Below are 16,303 nucleotides of genomic sequence, written 5' to 3'. Positions count from 1 at the left end.
GAGTTCGATCCCTGGTACAGAAAGAAAAAGAAAAAAATAGCTCTAAGAAATAGGTGTTTCCCAAGTTCATGACATTTTACCAGAATTCATTTCCTGGTCTTGACAATGTTTTCGTAAGGTAAAGCATTTCTCTGGGAGAAGTTCAGGGGAAACTTGGAACTAGTTTGCAACTCTGAGTCAGTCTTAAAGGATTTTAACATAAAAAGTTACAAAACTCTAGTGGCTGAAAGAATGGGAAGCAGGATCATGAGGAGATATTTGCATGCCCCTTTTCACAGCAGCATCATTCACAACAGCCATAAGGTGGAAGCAGACTGAGTGTGCATTGAGGAATGAATGGCTAAACACAATGTGGTCCGTCCACACAATGGAATATTACTCAGCTGGGAACAGGAACGAGGTGGCAACACACACTACAAGGTGTATAAACTTTGAGAACCATGGTACAAAATGCATTCAAGGTGCCTCCACAGCCGACCTTCTATCCTGGTTCCCTCCCCCAGAAGTCCACAGTGTGATTAATTTGTGGTATTTTCTGGCCTGAAAATGTTTTTTCCTGGTACAAAGAATGGAATCCATTACGGAGCACACACCAGCCGAGGGTTCTAGCACTGAGCCAGAGCCCTGTTTATTTCCTTTTTTTTTTTCCTGGTACTAGCGATTGAACTCAGGACCTTGCGCTTGCCAGGCAAGCACAGCGCCCCTGAGCTACAGTCCCCGTCCCCTGCCACAGGGATGTTTATTTTTTTATTTTGGGAGGCGTTTTGATACAGGTCTCACTACCTAGCTCAGGCTGGCCTCCAACTCACAGTGATCCTCCTGCCTCAGCCTTCTGTCTTTTTTTTTTTTTTGGTGCCAGGGATTGAACTCAGGTCCTTGCACTTGCGCAAGTGCAGCAGGCGGTGAAACCGCTGAGCTACATCCCCGGCCTATGCCTCAGCCTTCTGAGTTGCTGGGATGACAGGCGTGTGCCACCACGCCCAGCTTCTGGGTCGTTTTGTTTCTGAATATTCCCGGATCATACGCAGCATCCCAGGGCGGGGTTTGGTAGGCACCTGCCTCTGGGCGCGGTGCAGCCGGCCCAGGCCGGTTCCGAGGTTTTCTGAATTCAACCCCAAGCTGCCAAGGACCAAAATAGCTGTGATCTTGTGACCTCAGGCCTGCGTCTGCCAGGCCCCTGCCACACAGAGAACTCTTCCCGGGGCACGGGGTGGCCCGCGGGGATGTCCTCCCGGGAGCCTGGGCACTGAGGCCAGGGCCGCTTAGAAGGGCTGGAAGCGAGGCCCGCCCAGGCCCGACCTGGCTCTGGGGACATGGCCAGGAGCTCAGCCCCGCTGTGGCTCTGTGTAGGGAACCTGGCCTCAGAGGTCACAGGCAGGGGACCTACTGTGTGCCCGGGGACGGCGTGGGCACACCTGCGCAGGCAGCTGGCATCCTTCTGGAATGACTCCCGTGAAGGGTGCAACCGCCCCAGCTCCCTGAAGCTGAGCCCCGGTGCGCGGTCTGCAGGCCCTCGCAGTGGTTCTGGGGAAGGCCACAGACGTGCAAAGGCCCTGGGAACGCCCGTGGAGGAGGCACACAGTGCTGGGAGATGTGGAAGGCCAGGTCTTCACCGACCCAGGGTCCTCGCTGTGTTTTTGAGTTTTTCCCGTTTCATTCAGTGCCCTCCCTCTCCTGACCTGGAGGCAGCTTTTGTGACCCCTCCAGGCTCTAGCCAGTGGCTTCAGGCAAATGACCTTCCCACTCATGCCTCAGTTTCCCCTCGCTTCTGTGACCAGATCATTTTCGCATAAACCGCACTCATGAACTGCCTAATCCCACGGGGAAGGAAACTTAGGCCAGGGAGGGCAGGACAGCGGAGCCCTGGGCTGGGGGGACGCAGAGAGCGATCGGGGGCGTGGTCGAGGGCGTGGACCGCCCCCCCAAACCTGGCCGGCAGGGGGCGAGGGCTGGGAGGGGCTGGGGAGGGCGCTGGGAGCGCGCACGCTGAACGCCTGGTCGGTGTCGGTGCCCGGGAGGAGCCGAGCGCGCGCATGCTCCCGGGGGCAGGGGCGGGGCGGGGCAGAGCGCGTGCACACAGACCACCCGGCCGGGACCAGGGGGCGGGCCTAAACCCTCGGGCGCACACTGAAGGCCCGGGAGGGGGCGGGGTCCGGGTGGGTTGGGGCGGGGCCTTGCCTGGTGGGATCGGATTGTGCCTGAAGGACAGGCCGGGGTTAGGGCCTGGAGTAGGGGCGGGGCCGGGAGGGAACTGAGCCGAGGGGTCTGGGCGGGGCCCGAGTGGCTTCGGGCGGGGATTCGGACGCTCGAGCCCAGAGCCTGGCCGGGGGCGGGGCCGGGAAGGGAAGGGGCGGGGCAGGGGCGGGGCGGCCCGGAGCCCAGGAGGCGGCAGCGGACGCGCCAGTCCCCTCGCCCGCGGGCCGGAGACGCAGCGATCCCGTCATGGAGCAGCCCCGGAAGGCGGTGGTGGTGACCGGTATGCGGCGGCGGGGCCGGGGCGGGCCGGGGCAGGTCGGGCCGCCCCGGGGGCGGAGGGGTCTGGGGCTGGACGCGGTCCCAGGTCAAGGAGTTGTCATCGCCCTCGGGAGCGCAGCGACCGGAAAGTGTCCCCGGCCCGGGTGGCCCGCGGTGGCCCCGCGCGCGCAGGCCCCGCGCCCCTCCTGCCCGGGGGGGACGGGAAACTCGGGCGCCACCCGCCCGCCGGCCGGACTGCTCTGCCCCGGCCCAGCCCTGGCCCCGGGGGACAAAGGCCGATAGCGGAGGAGGCGCTGGCCCGGAGCCCGCCCTGTGCCCGAGCCTCCCGCCCCTGGGGCTGCGCCCCGCGGGGTCCCCGTCCCGGCCAGACTTTCGAGGAGCTGTCCGTGCGCCACCGCCTCCGGGACTTGGCCAACTTCCGCAGGCCTCGGTGTCACCTGCAGTCCCTGGGCCAAGGAGCGGCCCAACAGGTGCCTGCGCCCGAAGGCTGGGCTGGGCCGCTGGGATCCCCGACCGGGGGCCCCCACCGAGCCGGTGTGCAGGGGAGGAGCCCGGGCCTCCCGCACCTTCCAGAGAGGACAGTTTGTGAGTGGCCCTCCTTGCTGGCCCCGAGCCGTGTCCCTTCTACAACTCCGACTAAGTGGGCTTCTCAACCCAGAATGGACCCCCTTTCCGGCGGCTTATTTGTGGTACTTCATTTATCCCACAGTACTGGGGAGTGGAACCCCCTAGGGCAGGCAAGGCTCCTGCTCACCAAGCTACTGCCCACCTCCTTTTATTTTTCATTCTGGGACAAGGTCTCTCTAAGCTGCCCAGGCTGGCCTCACACATGCAATGCTCCTGACTCAGCCTCCTGAGTAGCAGGGATGACAGGCGTGCAGCACCACCCTCGGAGATGTCTGTATTTCAGCCTGGATAACCTCCCACAAGGGTCGAGCTGGCGGCTCTTCTAGCTTCTTGCGTCCAGACCTTGGCTACCTGCCTCATCTCTCTGTGGCTTCTGGTCCCAGTGCTGCACACGGCCAGGAAACACTGCCCGGCAAGGGGATGCCTGAGGCTGAGTGCCACAGTGCTCCAAGGGTGGCTGTCTGAGTTTCAGGGACCTGAGCCTCAGCAGCCCGTGGGCCATTCCTCACCGAGGTGATTCAGTGTCTGTGTGTCCAGTGGGGACCAAGGGGACAGGCCCTACCGAGACAGTGATGAGGTGATTACAGGGAGTTTGCCTGGCATGGTGGCACTTGCCCATAATCCTAGCGCTCTGGAAGGCTGAGGCAGGGGGATCATAAGTTCCAGCCCAGCCCAAACTTCATGACTTACTGAGACCCTGTCTCAAAGTAAAAAAAAATAAAAAGGTCCTGGGATGTAGCACAGTGCAAGGGCCCTGGGTTCATTCCCCAGTATCTAAAAAAAGAAATTATAAGTTGTGTCAAGGTGGCTGTAAGAAACTGAGCAATGAAGAGGCCAGGTCTGGTGGTGCATGCTTGTCATCCCATTTCTCTGGAGGCTGAGGCAGGAGGGTCGCCATGCATTCCAGGCCAGACTGGGCTCCATACTGAGTTTGAGGGCAGCCTGGACTATGTAGTAAGACCGTGTCTCAAAAACCAAAATCAGGGCCGGGGATTTAGCTCAGTGGTTTCGCCACCTGCTGCGCAAGCGCAAGGACCCGAGTTCGATCCCCAGTACCAAAAAAAAAAACCCAAAAACCCAAAACCAGAACCAAAACCAAACCAAAAAGAAATTGAGAAAGGAAGAGGCCAGCTTGGGGGGATCCAGAGGAGGCTGCTGGCCCTGAGGTCATGGAAGGAAGGGCTCCTGGGCCTGGTTTGAAAGGAGGTTGGGGGCTTCAGGGGCCCCTGGGTGGGCCTGGATTCAGGACCAGACCCCAGCGTTGTCGCAAGTGCCGGCCACCCCCAGGAGCTCCTTGCTGCTTCTGCTCCAGGTGGGGACAGCACTGGCCTGGGACAGTCTGTCAGGGGCACTTGGTGGGTGACATGTCGCTTCGCTGTTTTCAGGGTTCGGCCCTTTTGGGGAGCACACCGTGAATGCCAGCTGGATCGCAGTCCAGGTAACTCACACGTGGGGAGTCAGCCCAGGGCAGGGCCCCTGCTGGCCCTAAGTGGCACCCCTTTGAAATACTCAAATCTTGGGGCTGGGGATTAGCTCAGTGGTTCCACCACCTGCCTTGCAAGCGGAAGGACCTGAGATCGATCCCTGGTACAAAACAAAACAAAAGAAATACTCAAATCTCCAGACATCAGACTGTAGCGGCACCAGGCATGTTGCTGAGTTTGTTTTGGGGGCTTGGCACTCCTGAACTCCCCGGCCATCCCTGAGTGGTGATTACAGGTCATTCTTTGGCGGGAGGGAGGGAAGTTGGAGACAGGTCTCACTGTGGAGCCCAGGCTGGCCTCAAACTTGCTGCGATCCTCCTGCCTCAGCCTCTCGAGTGCATCTGCCAGCACCCCTGGCCACTTACAGGTTATTCTTGGAGTGGGGTGTCTTTAACCTTGTACGAGGGCCCACAGTGACCCTTGCTGTCACCTCACAGTCACCAGGGGAGGAAACCCCTGCATACTAACCGCGGGGGGAAGGGAGTGGCTTTCTGGTGTCCTCTGCCTATGGGATCTTCCCAGTTTCTTACCATATGGGCACAGGGTGGGTGGGGGAAGAAGCCTGGGGAACAATGAACAGAGAGGCAGAAATGTTTCTCCTTTTATAAAATCAGCTTGGCAATGGCTGCAGTCAAACGCTATTAATCTGGCCCATTGGCTGGCTGATTTAAAGTGTCCCTGCTCCCCGCCCAGCCTCCTGCATTTGCTGGGAGACCCGAGCCGGACCCCATTATGTGACCCTCCCACCCCAGGCCTCAGTGCCCCGCCCCTGGTTTTCCAGTCCGTCGGTGTCTTCTTCGGCAGCAGTGGAAGGCCGGATGGGGACCCGCAGATGGGACCCTGTCCCTGCCCGGCCCGAGGCGCAGACAAAAAGAAACAGCGTGTCTCTGCAGACTCCTGTGTCCGGCTTTGTGGAGTTTCAGACAGGAGCCTTCACGGGGCTCAGGGACACAAAGCAGAGTGTCTGAATTCCTGGGCCCCAGACGCTGCATCTGCATGTAAATAGGAGAAAAAATCAATTAAACAATCTTTGGAAATCCTCAGAGCTTTGGGGCCGGGGCTGTGGCCGGCAGAGGCTGGCGGCTTTTTATCCACCCAGTGCCCCTCAGCTCCAGTTCCTACTCTTTCCTGACAGTGGTGGCACAGGAAGAGTCCTGCCTGGGTCTGGGGTGAAAAGATGCTCAGCTGCTCAGATCCGATCGTTTCCCTTTAAAAACAAAACACTCCAGAGTCCAAAGATACATGCTGAGTGCTCTCTTGGCTGTATAATCCAAGAAGTTCCTGTTTTTTTGTTTTGGTTAGTGGAGACAGGGTCTCTGTGTAGCCCAGGCTGGCCTCGTACTCAGCCTACACATCCGCCCCTCCAGAAAACACACCTGGGCACATACGTGTTCTTGGTGTCACTCGGAAGCGGTCATGGGGTGTCTGTCACCTCCACCCTAGGTGCCAGCTGAGGACACTTTCAGCCCAGGCCACCCCCAGTGAGGAGCCCACTTCCCTCGGTCACTGGCCGCCCCCTCTCTCTGACCCTGGCTCCTGCACTGGGGACCAGGCTGGGATCGAGTCCTCTCCACCCCAGCCAGCCCTTGCTTTGGTGATAGTGGCATGGGGGGGGGGGGCGGGACACGGGACCCTCACTCACACTGAGCTACTGAGCTGCGCCCCAGCCCTTTTATTTTTTTGTCTTGAGACCACGCCTTGCGAAGTCACTAAGTAGCCCAGCAGGCTGGGCTCCAACAAACAGGCCTCCTGCCTCAGCCTCCTGAGTAGCTGGGACGGCAGGCGTGCGCCACCTCATCTTGCTCTGTGTCCTCCGCCTTTTCGTCTCTCTCTCCTGATTTCCCTTCCTCCGCCCTGGGAGAACTGGTCCCCACACTGGGGAGGTAGTGTTGTGGGGTGGCAGAGCAGGAGTGCCCTTCTGTCCGTCCCCCCCCCCCCCGGCTTCCCCCGTGTCCGTGGCCCCAGGTCCTGGGGCGTGGCCTGGCCCCGGTGGGTGCCGAAGACAAGGGGCCCTGGGCCTCGGCCATGTCATCCGGGACAACTGCCCACAGCCCGTCTAGACAGACCTGCTAAGGATATTACGGGCGGACAAAGAGGGCCTTTGTTGTGAGGTCAAGGGAGTCGGTCAGCCGCGTGCACGGGTCTGGTCAGGTAGCCGGGTGGGGCCGCTGCGCTGGGGCTCGGGCGGCCCTGTGGGGCTCGCGTGCAGGCAGCCAAGGGGCGGGACCTGAGCTGCGCAGAGCCCCTCCCCAAGGTCGCCCCTCCCCTGAAGCTGGGGCAAACCAAGGGGCTGCATGACACCCACCGACTCCTCACGGCTCCACCTGGGCTTTCTGACCCTTATAAAAATGGACACAAAACCAGATGTGGGGGTGCACACCTGTCATCCCAGCCCTCAGGAGGCTGAGGCAGGAGGATCGCCTGGAGTGTGAGGCCAGCCTGGGCTCCCGAGTGAGACCCCCGCCTCAAAAATATAGATGAATTTATAAGGTCATTCCCTCTGTGACTGGATCAGAACACCAGCTCCTCCTGGCCCACGTGGACATGGACACATGGCATGCCGAGCCCTGAGCAGGCAGGCAGCGCTGGCGCCGAGGCCCAGAGATGGGTGGCGGAGGGTCTGCAGGGCAGAGCTGCTTGGCGGCCCGAGAAGGCTTCGAGGTGGCAGCTGGGCGCATGTGCTGCCTCTGCCTCCCCACTGCCTCCTCCTGCGGAGCCAGTGGCACTACACTGACTCAAGGGGCTGGGGGCAAGGCCCCGGCGGAAGCTCTGAACACGTGGAGGTGGCTCCTTTTTCGCTTTCTTTCTTTTGTTTGGTTTGGTTTGTTTTTTGATACTAGGAATGGACCCCAGGAGTGCTCTACCACTAAGCCACACGCCGGCCCTTTTTATTTAATTTTATTGTTACTGGGGGATTGAAACCAGGGCCTTTGGACTGAGCTGCACCCCTAACCCTGTTTTGATTTTTAAATTTTGAGACAGGATCTCACTAAGTTGCTAAGTTTCCCTGGCTGAGCTCAAACTTGCCATCCTCCTGCCTCAGCCTCCCAGAGTCCTAAGACTTTTTTTCTTTTAATTTTTTTTTTTTGAGACAGACTCTTGCTATGTAGCCCAGGCTGTCCTTGCACTCACTGTGTAGCCCAGGGTGGCCTCGACCTCACGGTGATCCTCCTGCCTCACCCTCCCGAGTGCCGGGATTCAGGCGTGTGCTACCACAGCCGCCTCTAGATGTTAATACTTACTACATCTGTCTGTGTCTGCAGATAGTTTTTCTCTGCCTGAGAGAAAATGAGGGTGAACTGCAGAAGAGCCGCCCCTGTCCCCTAAGTAATGTGCTGCATATTTCCTAAAACTGATTCAACACTGAGCACAATCTGACATCCTGAACACCCTCGGGGCCCTGTAACCTGCAGCCCTTACTCAGGGTTTGCTAATTGCCCAGCAAGTGCCTTTGATAGCAAGAGCACATTGCAGGCCCCAGCCCTCCTGTGCCCCTTGTCTTCAGCCCTGTCACCTGCACAGCCCCTGTCTTCCTTCATGTCCCACGGCTCGCACGATTGGTAAAGCTGCTGTGCAGTCCTTTTCTAACACCTGCTGGAGGGGAAGCTGAGGCAGGAGGATCCACAGTTCCACCTCAGCCTGGGCAGTTTAGCAGGAAAATAAAGTGTCTGATGGAGATGCTTTGTGACTGAGTCCCCCTGCAGACTGCCAGCCTCTCCTCTGCCCGGTGAGTCTTCCCTGTTTGCTGTTTCCTACCCCAGCACTAGGGATGGAGCCCAGGGCCTTAACACTGAGCTGCACCCCCAGCCCTTTTTATTTTTATTCGGAGATCCAGGTGCCCGGGCTGGGCTCGAACACGGGATCCTCCTGCCTCAGCCTCCCGCGTGCCGGGGTTACAGCAGTGCGCCACCACACCCAGCCCTTGCTGTCCTTACGTCCAGGTTTCCAGCCTGGTATTAAGAAGCAGCCCCTGCCCCAGGGGACTCGAGACGTTCCTCGGATCTCCCGAGGGCCAAGGCTGACGCAGGTCGTCGGAGCGGAGCGGGGCTGGGTGCTGCTGCTCTGCTTTGTGACTTGGTGGAACACTGACTTGGCTCACGGACCATGGACGAGCGTCCAGCCAGCTTCTTGCTCTTTGCTCCCTCGCCTGTTCCCTCTTTGTCCAGAAGGTGGCGCAGTCTGGCCATGGAACACCTGGAAAAACGTCACGTTCAATTCTTTTAGTTTTGGTAAAGTCCAGTTTATCTTTTTTCAGTTCTTCTGTGTGGTGCTTGCTAGGAGAGGAGCCCGGGGCCTCACCCATGCAAGGCAGGTGCTTTACCCCTGAGCTGTCCCCTCAGCCCCATTTTCTCCCCCGCAAGATGGGCTCTCACTAGGTCACCCAGGCAGGCCTTAACTCCCAGGCTTAGGCGATCCTCCTGCCTCTGCCTCCCAAGTAGGAGGGACTACATGCATGCACCACCATGCTCAGCTTCCTCCCCATATTGTTTTCTTACTGCCTGTGGGTTCTGTGTCCTTTGATTTGTCTGTTTGTATGTTTTGAGACAGGGTCTTGCTATGCAGTCCAAGCTGGATTTGAACTCACTGTGCAATTCAGGGTGGCCTGGAGCTGGTACTGATCCTCTTGCCTCAGCATCCTGAGTGCTAGAATGACAGGCATGCGCCACCACACACAGCGTAATTTGTCTTTTTTGGAGGGGGGAATACCAGGGATCGAACTCGGGACCTCCTGCTTCCCAGGCACGCACTGTTTCACTGAGCTACATCCCTGGCCCGCTGTGCTTTGTCTTTGAGAGAGAAAGGTCTTAGCCCAGTTCCTCTTGCTTATAACACGAGGTGTGCTACACAGGTGCTGGTCTCGGCGGCCAGTCCTAGCCTAGGGTCCACAGGCCACATCTGGTGTTGGCAAAGTCCCCAGGGCCCCATTGGCGTCACAGGGTGGGAGGCAGGAAATGGGAGGGGATCTGTGCACAGTGGCTTCGGGAGGTGCCCCATTTTTGGGAACCGAGGAGACATCAGGGCCCAAGCAGCATCTGAATCAGCACCTGAAGGTCCCATCTCCTTATTTATTTGTCTGTTTGGTTTTCCAGAGGTGGGGATGGAACCCCGGGCTCTGCACATGCTAGGCAGGCGCTCACCACCAAGCTGCATCCCAGCCCTTTTCACATTTTGATTTGAGACAGAATCCCACTAAGTCACGGACATGCACGGGCTGAGCTTGAACTTGAGAGCCTCCTGCCCCAGGCTCCTGGATTTCAGAGGTGTGGCGCTGCACCCAGCCAAGGGGCTACTTCTTTCTTTATTTTATTTATTTATTTTTGCAGTACCAGGGATTGAACTCGGGACCTTGCGCTTGCAAGGCAGGCACAGTGTCGCTGAACTAAATCCCCGGCCTCATGTTTATTTTGAGACAGGATCTCACCATGTAGTTTAGGCTGGCCTTGAACTCACTATGTAGGTCAGGCTGGCCACAAACTCATAGAGATCCTCCTGCTTCAGCCTCTTTAGTGCTGGGATTACAGCACTTGCTGTGGTACCTTGCCCACCTCCGTGAGATTCTGGTTTTTTTGGGGGGGTATCAGGGATCGAACTCAGGACCTTGCACTTTCGAGGCAGGCGCCAGAAGCACTGAGCTAAATCCCCAGCCCACCTCCGTGAGATTCTTAAATCCCTTCACCTCTGATATTGTTGGAAGCTCCCTGAAGAGTTAGGTGTATGTTTAAACCAGGCACCATGCCTAAAAATAATTCTTACCAAGCCAGATGTGGTGGCACACGCCTGTCATTCCAGCACTCAGTAGGCTGAGGCAGGGAGATGGCTGTGAGGTCAAGCCCAGCCTGGGCAGTAATGGCAGCCACCACCACCAGAACACTTACAACAGGCCAGGCGGGGCTCGGAACTCGCAGTGTTAACTGGCCCCCTCGGTCCGTGCCACCTCTCCTGGGAGCTAAGTTCTTCATTATTCCTTTTTACCGATGGGAAACAGAGGAAGCTGACAGGTTAAATGTTCTACCCAGGGTCACCCAGGCAGGGCGGGCACCTAGGTGGCTTCGGGGCGGGTGGCAGGCAGCCCTGCTGGCCTGGGTAGGTGGGGACCCAGCACCATGCCGCCCTCTGCCCACCCCAGGAGCTGGAGAAGCTGGGGCTGGGGGACCGCGTGGATCTGCACGTGTACGAGATCCCGGTGGAGTACCAGACCGTGCAGAGGCTCATCCCCGCCCTCTGGGAGAAGCACAGTCCACAGGTGAGTGGGTCTCTCTCTGCGCCACTGGGGCGGCCCGGGCCTTCACCCTGAGCCCCGAGCCCAGCCTCGCTTTATTTTATTCTGAGACAAGGTCTCACTACGTCACTGAGTTGCCTAGGCTTGAGCTTGAGATCCTCCTGCCTCAGCCTCTCTCGTGCTGGGATCACAGACCTGCATTGCCATGCCCAGCTGATTTTCTTTTCTTTCCTCTCCTTTTGTTTTGTTTTGGTTTCTTGAAACAGGGTCTGGCTGTGCAGTACGGGTTGGTCTTGAACTCACCATGTAGCCCAGGCTGGTCTCAGCCTCCGGAGTGCGAGTGTCAGGATTACAGGCCTGGGCCACCACACCCCGCTTCCATTCTTTTCTGGTGTTGGGCTGGAGCCCAGGGCCCCCACCTGTGCTGGCCCACACCGTGCTGCCGCTGAGCTGCACCCCAGCCAGGAGACTTGGTTCTAAGGAGCTGGCTTCTCCAGCCCGGCCAGAGTCACTATGCCTTTCAGAGGGGCCCTGGCTCCGTGGCTATGATTTCCCTTCACTGTAATCCTGCAGTTAAAAAAATAACATGCGTTCCAGTCACATGTTGCATAAGGACAGGATCCGATCCAAGAGAGGTCACCAGACGATTACATCATTTTATAAACACCAGAGCTCCTGACTTAAGTGCTAGAGCCACAGCCCAACCTCTGACCCAAACTTAATTTAATTTAATCTAACTTTTTGGAAACAGGGTCTCCGTATATAGTCCAGGCTGGCCTTGAATTCACTGTGTAGTCCAGGGCAATCCTCCTGCCTCAGCCCCCTGAATGCTGGGATGACAGGTGTGAAGCACCATGTCTGGCCCAGCCTAAATTCTAAATCTTCACATGGTTATTTATGGTGTGCCCTTGGTGTGAAAGCACACACAAGAAAGAAATGGAAGTTAAGCTATTCAATTTGGAATCCTGCTTTTAAAAAATATTATGTCATGAGGATTTAATCACCTAAGTCATTAAAATTACTTTCAAAATTACATTTAAAAACATTATCTTAGGGCTGGGGATCTACCTCAGCAGCACAGCACCTGCCTGGTGAGCACAAGGTCCTGAGTTCGATCCCTGGTGCCAAACAAAACAAAACAAAACACTATTTTAGCCAGGCATGGCGGTCCACACCTGTGATCCCAGCACTCGGGAGGCTGAGGCAGGAGGATCTGGGTGAGTTCAAGGCCAGCCTGAACTCCATAGTGAGACCCTGTCTCAAAAAACCAAAACTAACTAAATAAGTAAAAACATTATTTTCAGGGGCTGGGGATTTAGCTCAGTGGTTCCACCACCTGCCTCGAAAGTGCAACGTCCCGAGTTCGATCCCCAGTACCAAAAAACCCCCAGAAAGGCCACATTATTTTCAGAATACATAATTGTTTATAATTAGCATAGCCATTGTTTAGTTATGGGCCACACATATTTGTTTTGGGCTTTTAATTGCTGTTTTGTTTTGAGTATCACTTAATGACACTGAAGTGACTGTCTTTCTGACATATTTGGTAAATTTTAGGCTAGATCCCTGAAAGTTATACTTGGAGTTTTGTACTTGGCTGTAGAGGGTGTGATTTTTTTAAATGGCAAATGGTTAAAACATTTTTTTAAATCGATTACAATAAAAGACACATGGCCATGAATCCCCCTCAGAATGGTTCCCACTGCTTCACACACACTCACCCTGTCATCCTGGCCACTTCCTGCAGCCACTCTGCAGTACTCTTTTGTTGAGTGTCTTTAGCCACACTGTCCTGGCTGCCTCAGCATCCTGAATGGATCAAATGTTTAAGTTCGTGGTCATTTTGACTTTGGGGAAAAGCCAGAAGTCACCTGGCCCAGGTCTGGTGAACAAAGCAAATGAGGACAGCGTCATGTTCTTGTGAACCTGCCCTTCCGTGAGATGGCACATGGTAGGAGCATTCACCATATTTTTTTTATTGTGCCTTGTAAGGTCTCACAAAAGGTCTCACAACTCCCGGAACTGCTTCAGAAAGTGGCCAGGGTGACTGGATAAACGTTGAAGCAAAAGGGAGGATTTAGAGGGGATTCATGACAATATGTCTTTACTGTAATAGCTTTTTAAAAAATTTAAACATTCACAGTATATTTCGATCACCATGTGTACCTCTTAAAGATCATTCCCTCTAAGCTGCCTTGGGCATTTTAACCGCTACCTAGTTGCTTATTTGCTTAACCACCACACCCCACCCTGAATGGCTAAACTGTCTCCAGTGTTCTCTTGTAATTGCAAACAAAGCTTCTTGCTTCACACCTTTGTCTGTTTTGCTTGGCAAACCTTTCTGCAAGAGTGACTGCAGGGTCTGCTCCAGCAGCAAGAGGCCAGAAACCATAACCCCAGGCAAAGCCCAGTGAAGATGCTGCTCTCTCCGTGGCCTGGGAGCACCCACAGTCCCACAGCCAGGCTCTGCTAAGCCCTCCCTATCGGTCTGCAGCTGGTGGTGCATGTTGGGGTATCAGGCATGGCAACCACGGTCACACTGGAGAAATGTGGGCACAACAAGGGCTACAAGGGACTGGACAACTGCCGCTTCTGCCCTGGCTCCCAGTGCTGTGTGGAGGACGGGCCAGAAAGCATTGACTCCATCATCGACATGGATGCCGTCTGCAAGAGGGTCACCACCCTGGGGCTGGATGTGTCAGTGACCATCTCGCAGGATGCTGGCAGGTAGGGTATGGTGAGCCCTGTGGGGTGGGCGTGAGCAGGTTTTCCCTCCACCTGCCAAGTGTGGTGTTGCAGCCAGACCATGCATGCTGTCAGCCTTTGGGGGCCAAGTGTATGACCAGTTGGTATCTGTGTCAGCTTTCTGTGGCTGTAGCTTTCTGGGATTACAGACACACACCATGTTCCCTAGTTTAGTATGCCAACTCTTGCCCAGCACTTGAGAGGCTGAGGCAGGAGGACCGCTGCGAGTTCAAGGCCAGCCTGGGCTACATAGTGAGTTCAAGGTTTAGCTTGGACTGCACAGCAAGACCTTGTCTCAACACAATAAAAAAAAAAAGAAAGCTAGACTGCGGCTCATGTTTCCGAGTCCCAGTCCACTATTAGTTGCCCCCATGCTTTTGGGCCTGCTGCAAGGTGGAGCATGTCAGCAGGAGCGTCAAGGTGGAACAACACTGCTCTCATCATGGCCGACTAAAGGCAAGAGAGAAGCAGGCCAGGACCTTATATCCTCTCCAAGGCCACGCCCCCTGACATTACTTCTGCCTGCTAAGGCTCCACTTCCTCCCAATAGCGCCCCTGCCAGAGGACCAAGCCTTCAACCTACTTTTGGGGGACATTTAAGATCCAAACCATAATGGGTGCCACACAGCGAGTCTCTGACGCACCTTGTGCTCTCTCCTGCTCTATCCCATGGCCCAGGTACCTCTGTGACTTCACCTACTATACCTCTCTGTACCAGAGCCACGGGCGCTCGGCTTTCGTCCACGTGCCCCCGCTGGGCAAGCCCTACAACGCAGACCAGCTGGGCAGGGCGCTGCGGGCCATCATTGAGGAGATGCTGGACGTCCTGGAGCAGTCGGACGGCCAAATCAGCTGTTGCCACGAACACTGAGGCCCTCAGGCCACCGTGACCTGGTCTGTGGGGACCCCTGCCCCAAGCCCGGTGGGGAGGACAAGCCCGCCGCTGCGGATCCGACTTTCCACCTCCTCCTCCTCCTCAGCAAACGCACTGGCTGACATGAAGGAAGTGGCCGAAGACTTTCCCGTTTCCCAGTGTCTGCGGGGACGGCAGCTGCTGCAGCCAGGAGGCCAGCAGGCCTGGATTGGCACAGGTCTGCCCGGTGGTGCCACAACCGGGGGCACCCAGAATCTGCTTTTTCAAGTTTGCTGGTGAAAGAGCCCCAGAGTCGCTCTGTCCCTGACTGCTCTGATTTGAACGTTGCATCAAGAACCTGGTCCCTAAAACATGTCCCCAAAGAGGGACAGCCTCAGATGGGGCCAGCTTCTGGATATGGCTGGTTTTCCCTTTCCTTTCCATTTTTTCTCTCTTTGTTTTGTTTTTTGGTTGTGTTTTGAGAGTCTCAGAACCCAGGCTGGCCTCAAACTCACAGTGATCCTCCTGCCTCAGCCTCCCAAGTGCTGGGACTAGAGGTGTGTGCCACCACACCTGGCTCTTTGGCTTTGCTTTTCTTTTCCCTTTCTCCTTTGTTTTTCCTCTCTCAAAGCAATAGTGCTATTTCTGGAACACAGTAATTTATATTCCCTTTGGTTAAAACATTGGCTTTAGCCAACAACAAAAGTGTCTTTTTCCTACGATGTGGCCTCTTTTGCCTTCTGCCCCCAAAACCGAACCTCAGACTCTACATCTTTGTTTTGGAGCTGGGACAGGGACCCCCTTGCCCTGAGTGGTGGTCCCCAGGGTCAGCCCCGGGGGGAGGCAGATCTGGTCTGCCTGTGACCCTCTGAAACTCTCCGAAACTCTCCAGGGTCACAGCTAGTCCGGGCCTGGCGTCCGGGTGGGCGGGAGGAGGATGTGGAGCCAACCTGACCCAGCATGTTTGGGGATGGCTTTTGGTGCCTGCCCAAGACCGGGGAGGGAGTCAAGGTTTATCTCTCTTCCTGCCGACTTTGAACTCAGCAGGCACGGGACGGGGTGATGTCATCGCTCGGGACAGGTGGGGCAGCTGGGCCTTGACACCCATCCGGGAGCCCGGGTCACGGCAGCAAGGCCTCGGGGAGCGCGCCCAGGCCGCCTCAGCCTGTTGGGGGGAGCACTTTTCCCTTGACCCCTGCGTGTCACTCGCCTTCTCTGGCAACAGCTGCGGCGGTTGCCCCTCCTGCCACCCCGGGTACCTCCTGCTGCTGCAGGACTGTGGGGTCCCGGCCGGCGGCCCTGGGGAGGCTGTTTCCTGGGCCCGGGCTTTTCTGGCGGTGTCAGGGTGACCCGTTGAGGGGCACCGTCCTTGAGTAGCCAGCCCCCGGCCGGAGTGGTCCCCCGGGTCCCCACCCCCAGCTCCTCTCCTGAGAACGAGAGCAGGAGATGTCGCTGTCAGCTCTGCCGCTGCGGCTCCCGGGCTGCGGGCACCTCAGGATGGGAGGAGGCGTCAGGCTCGGGGCTCTGCCCCACGGTCCGGTCTGGGCAGGCCGAGGGCACGGAGGGAGGAGCCGGGACCCCTGCATCATCCACGTCCCTCCTGTCACCGCTGTGCTGGGACCCTGGCCCATCACTGGCCAGGGCGAGCGCCTCCTCTGCCGCTCATCTCTATCCAGCCCCGCGCCCCCTGAACGAGCCCCTTGCACCCGCAGGCTTTTTATTTTCTCCTTTCCTTTCTTTGATTTCTGTGCTCACCTCTTGGCAAACCCACCACCTTCTCCGAGCACATCCACCTCCGTCCGTCCGTCCGTCCATCTTGGCCTCAGACGGGCGGGTGTGGGAAGAGAGGAGCAGCTCACCAAGTCCCCTGCCTCACCGCCCTCTGTCCCTGGAGACTCG

The 16,303-nt window shown here is 57.0% G+C and overlaps 1 protein-coding gene across 5 annotated transcripts; it reads left to right on the top strand.

Annotated features, from left to right (window-relative positions):
• The first annotated feature begins 2,355 nt into the window (after positions 1 to 2,355).
• On the top strand, positions 2,356 to 15,126 carry Pgpep1 (pyroglutamyl-peptidase I). 5 transcript variants are annotated; one of them, XM_087201991.1, is made up of 6 exons: positions 2,356 to 2,476; positions 4,488 to 4,540; positions 10,714 to 10,830; positions 13,301 to 13,533; positions 14,230 to 14,445; positions 14,532 to 15,126. In XM_087201991.1, exons 1-5 carry the CDS (start codon positions 2,443 to 2,445, stop codon positions 14,420 to 14,422), a joined length of 630 nt encoding a protein of 209 aa, XP_087058117.1. In that variant the 5' UTR covers positions 2,356 to 2,442; the 3' UTR covers positions 14,423 to 14,445; positions 14,532 to 15,126. The 5 variants fall into 5 exon arrangements, with proteins under 5 accessions (XP_087058117.1, XP_004873403.1, XP_021106813.1 ...); XM_004873346.4 differs by having other exon boundaries at positions 14,230 to 15,126; XM_021251154.2 differs by lacking the exon at positions 2,356 to 2,476 and adding an exon at positions 2,790 to 3,615 and having other exon boundaries at positions 14,230 to 15,126.
• The last annotated feature ends 1,177 nt before the right edge of the window (positions 15,127 to 16,303 follow it).

The sequence above is a fragment of the Heterocephalus glaber genome, unplaced genomic scaffold (genome assembly GCF_053883595.1).
Source record: "Heterocephalus glaber isolate CG9 unplaced genomic scaffold, H.glaber_assembly_v1.0 deba00001761, whole genome shotgun sequence".
Classification (NCBI taxonomy): domain Eukaryota; kingdom Metazoa; phylum Chordata; class Mammalia; order Rodentia; family Bathyergidae; genus Heterocephalus; species Heterocephalus glaber.
The sequence above is the reverse complement of the archived record's forward strand: the minus strand, read 5'-3'. Positions and strand labels throughout refer to the sequence as shown.

What these genes read in the sequence shown, in the direction of transcription:
- Pgpep1 (XM_087201991.1), top strand. Translation starts at nt 2,443, where the DNA reads ATGGAGCAGCCCCGGAAGGCGGTGGTGGTGACCG. An exon ending in GAAGGCGGTGGTGGTGACCG is followed by an intron (nt 2,477 to 4,487) that starts GTATGCGGCGGC and finishes CGCTGTTTTCAG; the next exon opens with GGTTCGGCCCTTTTGGGGAG. An exon ending in ATCTCGCAGGATGCTGGCAG is followed by an intron (nt 13,534 to 14,229) that starts GTAGGGTATGGT and finishes CCCATGGCCCAG; the next exon opens with GTACCTCTGTGACTTCACCT.